General features: G+C 33.4%; 1 protein-coding gene across 2 annotated transcripts in view; it reads right to left on the bottom strand.

Moving 5' to 3' along the window:
* Window positions 1–4,760: 4,760 nt before the first annotated feature.
* LOC121428869 (nuclear pore complex protein Nup214-like) overlaps window positions 4,761–13,611 on the bottom strand; it is a 62,235-nt gene continuing 53,384 nt past the window's right edge. For both annotated transcript variants that reach the window (XM_041625738.1, XM_041625737.1), the window contains exon 35: window positions 4,761–7,792. In XM_041625738.1, coding sequence (XP_041481672.1) covers window positions 7,753–7,792 — 40 coding nt within the window. In that variant the 3' untranslated portion in view covers window positions 4,761–7,752. The remainder of the gene's footprint in view (window positions 7,793–13,611) is intronic.

Below are 13,611 nucleotides of genomic sequence, written 5' to 3'. Positions count from 1 at the left end.
CATAAGAATTATTTTGAAGCAAACAGAAAACATTGTGGAGCGTTGTGGCCCAGTGGATTAGTCTTATGACTTTGAAACAGAGGGCCGTGGTTTCGAATCCCAGCCATGGTGTAATTTCCTTCAGCAAGAAATTTATACACATTGTGCTGCACTCAACCCAGGTGAGGTGAATGGGTACCCAGCAGGATTAATTCATTGAATGCATGAGCGCTTGGAAGGCAGCTCGAACTAAAGCCGGGGTAATAATGATATAACATCGCGCCTCGGAATAGAATATTTCTGGATAGATGGTGCTATATAAATGCCTATTATTATTATTAATAACATTGCATTTTGCAGCATTTCATTTCTGACTTTGTCCTATATTCTGGGTAACCGCATATTTCATTTCATTACACTTTTGCAACCGACAATAGGATAGAAGAACAATGAAGCTTTCCAATGATACCATTTTCATATTTCATAGTTCAGCCAAAAACAGATCATCCTTGAAACTGAAGTTGCATAACTTTTTTGAGGGGTTTTTATATCATTTTTGTTAGGAGGCATTTTTTTTTGTGTTTCTTACAATATTAATCATGTAGTAACGCTGGAAATTCATAATCTTCAGATCTTATCCCCTAAACAAATGAATGTAGGGGCTCTTAATTGGGAGAATCGTACGGGAATGAAAAGAGACAAAGCGTAAACAAAGATGTACTACATGGATTCATTTAGGAATCTTTCAGAATCCATTTTTTTTCTTGATAAGTTTATTACATATTCCTTATGTTACTTCATGCTCAGCCCGTAACAAAATATGTCAGTTGAATTTATATATTCAAGTAAAAAAAAATCATTAAGTATCATGTATGACCTCACTTTCCATAGTCAACCACATGAAACAAACACTTGTTGAATATATTCTGACCTACTACAGAGAGCGAAGAACAATGACCGAATCAAAGCTGCCTGGTCCCTGGATGGTCGGATCTTTGCTATAAGCAAATCAAGTGGAAGATACCAAGAAACTCATCAGATCAAAAGGAGATATTGATCGTATCTAACTCTCAAGTTTGTACTCCTGGGCGATTTTTAATGACTTTTGTTGTTTCACTTTTTTTTCTTTTTAATCATTGGACTCCTGATATTTTTTTTCTCTCTCTCTTTTGTAATTAAACTTTCCTTTTTCTTTTAACGTTTTGAGACTTTGTATTTAATGTTATGTGTAGATTGTAACCTTGTAGTAAAGACAAACGTTACATGTTCATTTTGCAGAGACTTTAACAATGGCATTCACATTCACTCATGTGACATTCACAATACATGCCAATGTCCTTTTCCTAGATGTATTCATTCTGTTTTTCCTTATTTTGAGATAAATGATGATGAATTCATTAATATGCATCATTATGATAACAATCCTCTTTATAATAATCAAGATTTGAATCAATTGTATAATACTTTTAATGCAAATGAAGACAATGAATTTGAGTTGGATACTGATTTTAACTGTAAATATTTCTCAGATGATCAATTTGTAGATAGTTTTAAATATATAAATAGTAGTTTTAGTATTTTACACTTCAACTCTCGTAGTTTAAGTAAAAACTTTGATGCAATATCAGAATATTTATCCACTTTATCGTTTAACTTTTCTGTATATGGATTTTCAGAAACCTGGATTAATAGCAATACGCCTCTCTTATTCAACATTGATGGTTATTCATTTGTTAATTCTGATCGTTGTCAAGGGAAAGGAGGAGTAGCTTTACTGATTTCTGATTCCTTAAATTATGTTGTTCGGACAGATTTAATAAGTTGTTCACAATGTTACGAATCAATTTTTATTGAAATATCATTTCAACACACTAAAAATGTTATTGTAGGTATTGTTTATAGAAAACCCTCCTCAAACATAATTGAGTTTACTGAATATTTTGAAGATTGTTTAAATAAAATAAATTCTGAATGTAAGCATGCATACTTAATGGGGGACTTTAACATTGATCTTATGAAATATTCTAATTATGGTCCTGTTAATCAATTTTTAAGTGTTATTTATGCCAACAGTTTCTTGCCTCTTATTAATAAACCATCTAGAATTACTCAATCTTCCTTTTCCCTAATTGACAATATTTTTACTAATAATTTCAACTCCAATATTTCATCTGGTATATCAATAAATGATATTTCTGATCACTTCCCAGTTTTCAAAATTTCTAAAAAATACAATTTGATTAAACAAGATTTTACATATTCACCCCTAAACATAAATGAAAACATAATCAATCTTTTCAAAGAAAAACTTGCCATTGCTAATTGGGATGATATATTATTCTGTCAAAACACTGAAATTGTTTATAATAAATTTTTAATGAAATTCAGTAACTTATATAACAATATCTTTCAAAAAGTTTCAAGATCCAAAGAAAAGAGAAAAGCAAAGAAACCATGGATTGATTTGACACTGTTAAAACAGATGAGGAAAAGGAATAGACTATTTAAAAAATATCGTGAAAATCCCAATGAGATTTCTAAGAAAAAATATGTGAAAATACGTAATTTTGTAAATATAGCACTAAAGAATGCTCGTAAAAGATTTTATGAACAAAAGTTTAGAGAGTCTAGTGGTAATTTGAAAAAGACATGGAACATTATTAAAGAAGTACTTGGAAACAAAAAGAAAAAGCTACCTAACTATATAAATGTTAATGGTAATAATGTTCACGGGGATAAGAATATAGGAAACAGTTTTAATGATTTTTTTGTGAAGATTGGATTGAAGATAAATGAATCTGGAAACTGCTTAGATAATAATGATTATGCCAAATTCTTGCCACAGGAATGTATGAAATCTTTATTTTTTAAACCTATCACTGAGACTGAAATACTTGATATTGTTAAAAAAATGAAAAATAGTAGAAGCTGTGGAATCGATAGTATAAGTCCCATAGTCATTAAAAAAACGATTATACTCATTTCTAAACCATTATGTCACATATTTAACTTGTCATTATCATCCGGTATAGTTCCTTCCAAATTGAAAATTTCCAAAGTGATTCCTGTATTTAAAAAAAATGATTTACATGATATTTCTAACTATCGTCCAATTTCTTTGCTCCCATTTTTCTCAAAAATTCTTGAGAGAACTGTATATAATCGATTATATGATTTTCTATGTATCAATTCTCTCTTAAATGATAATCAGTTTGGTTTTTTAAAAATGTATCAACTGAAATGGCAGTTATCAATTTACATGATTATATAATTAACTCATTGAATAAGAAGCACCATACAATTGGAATATTTTTAGATCTCAGTAAAGCTTTTGATTGCATTGATTTTACTATCTTATTACGTAAGTTACAGTACTATGGAATAAGGGGTCTTCCGCTGCTTTGGTTTAAAAGTTACTTATCAAACCGATTACAATATGTTTTTTTAACAATGTTTTATCTGAACCTTTGAATGTCTTGTGTGGCGTGCCCCAGGGATCAATCCTCGGGCCGCTATTATTTTTAATATTCATAAATGACCTACCGAACTGTACAAATAGATTAAAGTTTCTACTTTTTGCGGATGATACCAACATATTAATTTCTGATTATTCAATACTATCTTTAAATAATGTTATAAACACTGAGCTCAAAAACGTAACTGACTGGTTTCATTCTAATAAACTATCTTTAAATATGGATAAATCAAATTATATATATTTCTCTCTCAGTAATACTTCCCATAATACTTCAGATTTTTTACACATCAAAATGAACAATCATAATATTAAACGTGTAGCTCATTTAAAATTTCTAGGTGTCATAATTGATGAAAAACTTTCATGGAAAAATCACATTTTAGATATCACAAACAAAATTTCAAAAAATGTTGGTATCATCCGCAAACTCAGCATATTTTTACCCCAAAAAATTCTTTTTACTCTGTATAATACTCTAATTTTACCCTATATATCTTATTGCAATGTAGTATGGGCTAACACATATCCCACGAAGTTGAACCCAATATATATGTTACAAAAAAAGATAATTTGCATATGTACATTCTCATCTAGATTAGCCCATTCAAAAGAATTATTTATCAAATTCAATATTCTTACTGTATTTCAACTGAATTTATATCACTGTGCAATATTACTTTTCAAACATAAACACAATTTACTTCATGAATCATTATCTTCGATGCTTATTGTAAATTCATCTGTGCATGATTATAACACAAGAAATAAAAATAAATATCATTTGTGGACTGTTAATAAAAATTATAATCATTTTCATTTAGACATCATGCACCAGTCGTGTGGAATAATCTCCCCATTGCAATAAAGTCTCTCAACTCAATGTTTTCTTTCAAAAGGAAATTGAAATTTTATTTAATCACTAGTACTTAAATTCTGTCTTTACTGCACTGCCTGTTGTTTTGGGTTTGTGCGGACTTTGTATCTTGTTGTGTTCTGTTTTGTTTTCATTATACAATTATATGCCCATTACCTATTCATAAATTTTCTTTACTTAAATATGATTTATAAATTGAATTAATCTAATTCTATACTATGTTATCAAGGGTGGTTATCCAGACAATTCCTTTTGGTTTTTTATGACCGCCCTATTCCAATAATGATGTGTTCTTTTTATATTGTATATCATATTTCAATACTATATTTTGAATTTTTCACTGCTCAAGTTTTTTACGCAATTGTATGATATGTGTAACTTTATTGGAATTGAATAAATGAATTGAATTGAATTGAATTCAAGAATTTAATTCAAAGACTTTAATCAATATGATTATGATGGAAGATGCAATATAGTTCATCATTCATAATAAACCATACTGAACATTTCATAGAAGCAGAAATTTCATGGTCCTCTGGTTAGAATGATAGAAATGAAGAAAAAAAATTCAATGTCAATTGTATACAATTACATAATTTCCATTTGATTAATTTTGAGGGCAGTAACTTACCCTCAAAGTTATCCTGGTACCTATTAAAGACTTTAAAAACAATAGCTCATATGGTGACAGAAAATCAATATTGCATGCAAACATTTTTCCTTCCCAGAAAATTCTTGCCAAGAAAACTTCCAACATACTCTAGAGTTGACGATACAGACATGAAATAATTCTGGGCCATTTCTCTTGAATATCTCATTTTTGCGATGAAATCTATACTATGAATGATCACAAAAAAGATAGATACATCAGTGGTTCCTCTGAATTTGGCACATCATCATGTTGCTTCTGAAGAGCGAATTCCCTCTGGATATTTATTCTACATACACTGAACAGGAAACCACCAATTGAAGAACTTGGCTTTGAACAATACCTAGGTAGGGTTACACAAAGAATTGTGATCAATTGTTTACATTTCACACAATGATTCTGATTGGTTGATAGTGGGTATACTGAACAATATGCCCATGAAATACTGATCTTGGTTGGACACTGATATTTTGTGAATGATCACAAACCTTTGAGTAACAGGGTCCTGGAAACAGAAATCTCCAAAGCAGATGTACAGTAGCAGTGCTATTCTCAAACATGTTCATTGTCTTCTGCTTTTTATATGTGGGTAGATTTAATTCATTATTTAAGATTACCAAGAAGCTAAATCACAGCAATGTTTAATCTCATTTGGCATCATGAATAGCACATTAATGGCTGTTTTGAACTTTATCATGGCCTACATTTAAATTGTTCTACTTTCGATGAAACTCCATCACATTTAATAGAGTAGAATGACTGAATATTAAGATGAAACTTGACACTGTTTCACAAGAACAATTACAGTAGTTCTTCAAGTTCTGAGGCTCTCACGCATCCTCAAATAACGAATACCCCAACTCTCTTCACAGTTTAAGAACACAAAAATCAACGAATGCATGGACAGGTTAATTATTGATTTACATTATTCAATCATTATGCATTCAGCAATTTTAATAACAAAATGAATCGTACACCAAGCAAATTATGATATGATTATACAAAGGAAATCTTTGTAGCAATCTGAGTATTATTTATACATGCATTCTTAAGGATTGGAAAATAATAAGATTCATAAGATATGTGCCACATCAAAGCTCATATCCCCACATTATTCAACAAAGGTTCTATTTCAATAAATCTTTCCTTCATTTCCCAGTCAACAATACGAGCACCACAAAATACCTACATAAATTGGATATCTATGAGGAATATGTATAGGTTATTGCTACCTGGAGTGCATTTCACCAACATTTTTTGTCTGCCACGTTGTCAGATCTGATATCTTTAATTAATTTTGATTGGCGGAGCACAGTTCCCATGGAAACTGTTGGATAAAACAGGACTTGTCAGATAAAAACGTCTGACTAGTCCTTCCATGAAACACTCCCCAGTACAAGTTTTGAACATAAAAAGATGTGATCACAAAAGACAGTTAGGGCACATTTTGGCTACGATGGCCGTACAGCAAGTCAAAGCGTCCGTATTCGTAACTTTTGTACCAGCTTCCTGTATGTGGTTCATACGGAAATTCGTAAAACGGCCGTTATCGACTCGCCATGCAGCCACCGTAGGGGGAAATGTGGCAGCAGCATTAACGTTCTCTCTTTTCCAATAACCAGAACATTAAGCCTCTTTTGAGATACAGGGTTTTGATGCAAAGCAGCTGTATGTATTGCATGGGCTTGATATGCAAAAGACAGTTATAATAAACTTCTTCTATAGATAGATCCATGGTTCAACGTGAAAGTGTCGAACATCAACTAGGGTAATTCACACCCACCGTTTGAAAAAATACCACTTGATTACAAGAACTTGTTTGGGTCTCAAGATGACTTCATTCATATCAAACGTTCACATACGCCAGGTGGGAATTTCATAAAGTCCTTCGTAAGCTACCAGCGACTTAACAAATGATAGGTGATCCTTTCTTTTGGTAAATGGTATACACAAAATATGCATAGGTAACGATTAAGCACGTGAGAAAGAATCTATGTTATTTCTTAAAGTCGTTTATAACTCATGAATGAACTTTATGAAACACCCATCTGAATCAGATAAATTTCCAACCGTTATCACCGAAGAACCCAAATCTCACATACTTACACAAAGCATACAATTCTTCTTGACGAGTATCACAAATTTTAATAAAAACTGCTTTCACATAGCGAAATATCCTTTGGCATTGGAGAGATTGATACAGAAAATTATTTTATTGTGAAAAGTACAAACAAGTGCAGGTACTTTGCATGAGCTGGCCTTTCATACGTCAGACATTTGTCTACTTAATTAGTCAAAGCATTTGTTTTCACAAAGATTAATACGACTGCATTTCTCAAATCCTGCTAAGGATGCTGGCTACTAAGTAACAATCAATAAGATTGCGCATCACATACTTTGGCATTAAAGCATGACTCTAAGTGACAGTGAAACAAACAAAAGATTATGCAAAACATGTGTAATACAACTCTTATCATATTTCTAAGTACAATTTCTCTTGTGGTCTGTGGTGGTCCAAGTAGACTCAGGCAAAGTTACCTGTACTTTGATAGCTTTCACACTTGCAAAAATACATGTGCCAGATACTTTCAATCATCGGATGGGTGTGAATGCACCTACCGAGTGGATCACTACATTGGATTATACACCTGCACAGTGTCAAGGGGTTCTTTCAATGGATGATCATCTGTTAGCTACGTCACATGATTCAAGAATAATAGCTGGAAGGCACTGTAAGGTTTCGTCAAGACAACAACGAAGCGTGTGGATGACTCAGTGACGGTATTGTGTGAACGAGCTCCCTCCGCTGAATCTGGATGCAAAGAGAATAAAGGAGGTGTGTTCACATGGCAGACATGACTCATTGAGTAACGTCCTTAAATTTGGATATTCTTAGGGTTGACCACTTTTTCATAGGGCACATTTCTATCTTGAATCATCATTGTAATGATGACTGTGATTCGTCTTTAGAATCATCGGACCTTTCACACGCTCACTAAAAAACTGTGATTTGAATTCGAATTCTCGAGCGAAGGCGGTACATGTACCGCAAATACGTACAAGTACAAGTGAGTGCATGACTCACGTATAAGCTCTGCACCCCAAAAGATGTTTTGGAGGTCAAGCCTTTCACACGCAAAATTCGTACTGTAATTTAAGTGAAACCTAACCGGAATTCACCTCCGGAGTAGAATTTGAATTTGTGATTGTAATTAGACAGGGCCCTGTCTTACAAAAGAGTTACGTTTGATCTGATGAACCTCAACTATACAGATATCCATCAATGTCATAGTTTTTTCTCAAGGAACTTTGCACAAATTTATGTCCTCTGTGAACAAAGAGAAGCATACTGAAGTTTCAAGAAAACAAAGAATGCATAAAAATTCATCGTATCTTGAAAATATTTTGAACAAACATGCGTTTTAGATGTTGGCATAGCTGGCTTTCCATAGTTGTGGTTGATTGGATCAATCGTAACTCTTTGTAAGGTGGGGTCTTGGACTCTTCAAGGCCAATGAGAAGAGCATCGAGGCCAATCAAAAGGGGATCCATGGTCATATGGCATTGGAAGGCCTTGGATTCCTTTGAACCCTGTATTTATCAACATGTTGAATTATATATTGAGAATAGGTGCATGATGTTAAAGGTATCTTCTGAGACATGCAAATTAATTATTCATAACAATCCACACATACTGGTGATAGCCATGATGACTATTCACCCTCAGGCCTCGGCAAGCAATAGCAGGCAAGTTTAATTAAAGAACACTTGTTGCTAAAAGAGCCCACTGTCTATTGGTAATACTGGGACTAGATGATAGCTACACAAAGTCAAAGGGAATGATAGATTTAAAGCCTGTGTATAGCTTTGGTAAAGGGTCAATAATGTGATTGATAATCGAATATCATCTAATATGACAGTCTTACTGAAGCGTAGAGACCGTTAGATATTTTTCCAACTGCACTTCTCTGAGAAAACTTCAAATATTCAAATCTTGGATATATAGCGCCCTCTCTCAGCGATGCTTGTTTTAAATTTAAAAAATGGGCATTTAAGCACTTATCCTATAAATTTAGTGATTGGATATCCAAAAGTTACAGATAAAGAACATATCTTGAAAGTTTCAGCCCATTCCATGATTTGGAATAGGATTTGATTGAAAGACAAAAACACACAGATATTTCAATTTGATCGGGTGACCCGATCAAGTTAAATTTCCATGTAAAATCGCAAAATTTATCCTGTAAAACACATTTTCATTTCATATCCTCCACATCATAACTGTTACAGGGCATATCCATTCATATTAGCTAGCAATGAATTGGAATAGTGATAGGTGCATTTTGGTGGATTTACCAAAACTATACACAACCTTTAAGTAGTATGTGGCTCAACACCTGAACGGTCATTCTTGTTCGTTATTGAAATGTGGACACTACCTTGGCAACTCTTTTGCATTTGCCAATGAGCAGTGTTTGCAAAGTACCGACATTACTTCTTACAGTAAAATATAATGGTTCATCTCGGCAATCCACACTGCTAGGAGTGCTAGCTGATTTGGATCCTGTTGCAAAAAGAGTTGATTTCTCACTTTCGACACAAGCCTAATTGTTCCGAAGGTTTCATTCCCCTTTAAGCATAGTTTATCAAGGAAATCTGCATAAGGCGTGGGTTCAACCGATGTTTTCAAAATCACCTGAAGTTGTGAATTTGGGCTGAAGAGACTTGAGCATTGGCAATTTTACTTAATTTACACTTTTTTTACAGTAAACATTAATTCCTTTTTATGAAAAGGAAACTAGTCTCAAGAATCCACACAATCTTTTCTATTTCAATCATTAACACAACTATAATAAGCCAGTTCAGAGTTCCATTCTGCGCATGATCAGAAGCAGGTCATTTGTATGAAAGTGACATGTTGGTTTAATATTTAATGAGATAAGCACCAACTTTGACATCTTGATTGTTCATGTTCTCATAACTTTCTCATTATTTGTAAGATTTTTCTCAAACTTTCTTTGTTCTTATTCTTTAATTTTTCTGTTTCGACACAAGCCTAATTGTTCCGAAGGTTTCATTCCCCTTTAAGCATATTTTTTAAAGGAAATCTGCATAAGGCGTGGGTTCAACCGATGTTTTCAAAATCACCTGAAGTTGTGAATTTGGGCCGAAGAGACTTGAGCATTGGCAATTTTACTTAATTTACACTTTTTTTACAGTAAACATTAATTCCTTTTCATGAAAAGGAAACTAGTCTCAAGAATCCACACAATCTTTTCTATTTCAATCATTAACACAACTATAATAAGCCAGTTCAGAGTTCCATTCTGCGCATGATCAGAAGCAGGTCATTTGTATGAAAGTGACATGGCGGTTTAATATTGAATGAGATAAGCACCAACTTTGATGTCTTGATTATTCATATATTCTTTTGGATTGGGTTTTTCATTAGATCGATCCACAAAACACAACGATGCGTCGACTATAGCGACTGGTATTTCAGCCAAGTACAGCCAAGTACATTGGTATAGGGACATGCTCATGCATAGTAGAAAGGCAACAGAACCTTCTTATACCCTTTTCATAAACCCATCCTCCAATTAGCCGCCTAAGAGTAATGCGGATAATTCAATAAAAATTGCGTTCACAAACTTCGAAAATACATGTAAGCCGCACTATTTTTACGAGCGCCTGACCTGAAAAAGGCGGATTATCGTCATGACAATTGGACACGCCCCCTCCGATGCGGTTGTGTTGGAAAAGGGTGACCTTGCGACCACACCATAGCAATTATCTGCATTATTTGGAAATGCGTTCATAAAGTCAAAATCTTGTCCCGATGCTGCTATTATGCGGATAATAGCTGCTATTATGCGGATAATAGCAGCATCAAAATAATGCGGATAACTCTGGTCCTCCTCCAATTTTACGACCAAATTTTGCTGCTATTAGCCGCATAATTGGGTTTATGAAAGGGGTATTAGTGTCAGTGGTTGTGCTATTCTAGTCACCTGGTCTATGCACTTTCTGCATCCTGCTATGTAAGGCATGCTTACAAAATATCTTGCTTTGAAATCTTCCTAGCATGATGAAAGAAGAAATGAAAGCTCATTTGACCAAACTTGCCCATGACTCCAAACTGGTCTATTGCAATGACACCAAAACCAATAATTTGCATGCTATTTCGAAACAGTTCTTAGTCTGATAATTAGAGAGTTGTAGTAAGAATAATCACAAAATTGATTATAGAATTACAAACACTCACACAGATAGATAAATGTATGGGACTGCAAAAAAAAAAACCTGTTCAGGCGGAGCATGTCAGTGGTTTCCGTCTGTATGTATGGGACATTGGTAAGAAATCCTTTGCACTGCAGAAACTGTTTTAAGAGTTGAACCCTGAGTAAAATTAACTCTGTACACATTCATGTGAGTTAGCTTTGGCTGGTACTTTGAATTCATAATATGTATCTATACAACAGTGTTGTATTATTATTGCAATAAATTGAGGGCAGTATTGCATAAATTTATTTTACAGGCATTAAAGAAAATTACAATGTTTCAACTTACCCCATGTTCCAACTAACCCCGGTCTCCCCTACATTTCACACAATAAATGTTAACTTTATGTATCTTCAAATAAACATTGAGCATTAAAGAGAAATGCCAGTACTTGCAGTATACACTGATTTCACGAGAAAGTCTGTAAAACCAGGCTTAATTGTCAGTATATCATCGAGGAACTAGATCTAGATCTAGACCCCAGGGGTCCGTTGCAGAAAGAGTTGCGTTTAAACACAAGTCAAAAAATCAATCGCAAGTCCCAAATGCGCGCTGTTGATTGGTTGAAATTCAAGTTGGGCATGATTTTTAGAGTTGCGATTGATTGCAACTCTTCAACGGGCCCCTGGGGCCGTACAGTTACAGGTACAGTTACATAAACAGAACTTTGTCAAATTTTGAAATCTACGCTGAAAAATGTTCACGCTGAAGATCACCAACACAGATAGGCACACGTGGGACTGTGTATTATTATTTCTGGAATAAAGACCCAACGGAAGTAACCGAATCCACGCTTATTTCGCTTATTTCTCAGCAATTACACAATTTCTTCCAGAATCCTTTGGCAATATTTTTTATTCATACAAACAGACACTTCTGTGGTCATTATATTAGATTCTGTAAAAAGTCATTTTGAGATCGTTACCAGAACTGGAATTTATCTTTCAAGCCTGTGTATAGCTTTGGTAAAGGGTCAATAATGTGATTGATAATCGAATATCATCTAATATGACAGTCTTACTGAAGCGTAGAGACCGTTAGATATTTTTCCAACTGCACTTCTCTGAGAAAATTTCAAATATTCAAATTTTGGATATATAGCGCCCTCTCTTGGTGATGTTTGTTTTAAATTAAAAAATGGGCATTCAATCATTTATCTTATAAATTTAGTGATTAGATATCCAAAAGTTACAGACAAAGAACATATCTTGAAAGTTTCAGCCCATTCCATGATTTGGAATAGGATTTAATTGAAAGACAAAAACACACAGATATTTTAATTTGATCGGGTGACCCGATCACATTAAATTTCCATGTAAAATCGCAAAATTTATCCTGTAAAACACATTTTCATTTCATATCCTCCACATCATAACTGTTATAGGGCATATCCATTCATATTAGCTAGCAATGAATTGGAATAGTGATAGGTGCATTTTGGTGGATTTACCAAAACTATACACAAGCTTTAAACATAAAATAAAAACAATCAAATTTCATAAGATAATGATTTGGCCCCGAAAGGAAGCATGATATCTAGATTCATACAGTGAGCTATAACTTTCTTGGCAAACTATCTCTATTCATGACGTCAATATTTCCAGGATATATCCCTTATCGCTCACACTGCATATAGTACATTGCCTTAAGACATGGCCTTTGTCCTCATTTTCTTTTCCAAGTTGGCAAGTTTTTCTCTCCCAAATTGGAACATGTATCCATTCCCTCCATTTCAATTTAAATATTTCTGTTTTTGTTTGTGATGAGTTGACTGTGTCCTTTTCTGTTTAATACTGGTGATAAAAAGCTTAATTCAAATGCTATATAAAAGCTTTAAAAGTATTACTGCATACAGTCAATTGAATTGTGTAGTCCACTCTTTGCAAGTTTGCAATATAAGTGTACGTTTGTTGTCACTTTTTTTAAAGGTTTCTTACAAACTTGGTAAAGCTTCAAATATGAGTACATCAATTTCTAGAGATTTTACATTCAATTCAGAGAATTCATAAAACTCAATATGAGAGTGAATACGCCAAAAGGTAAAAAGTACAGCTATATACAGTGAATATAACTATAATATATTGTTTTACATTATTCTCAACTATGATAGTCCTCTATTCCTAAAGAGAATTACTGTTTTAGAATAACATTGTCAGTTCAAGAATATCTTTAATAAAGCCAGGTTAATCTTCTTTTGTATGAATTAATTTTGAGGTTGTATTTTGCCATTAAATAGAATTGATTTCACAGTTGACTGTTCTAATTACACTGATAAGCTCCAATTTGGAGTCCTCGTTTTTTATTCAGTTCATTTACATAAAATGCGGAAGAAAGCAAACAGGACTTTTA

This window comes from Lytechinus variegatus, chromosome 15, assembly GCF_018143015.1.
Source record: "Lytechinus variegatus isolate NC3 chromosome 15, Lvar_3.0, whole genome shotgun sequence".
NCBI lineage: Eukaryota > Metazoa > Echinodermata > Echinoidea > Temnopleuroida > Toxopneustidae > Lytechinus > Lytechinus variegatus.
This window is presented reverse-complemented; position numbering and strand designations above follow the sequence as displayed.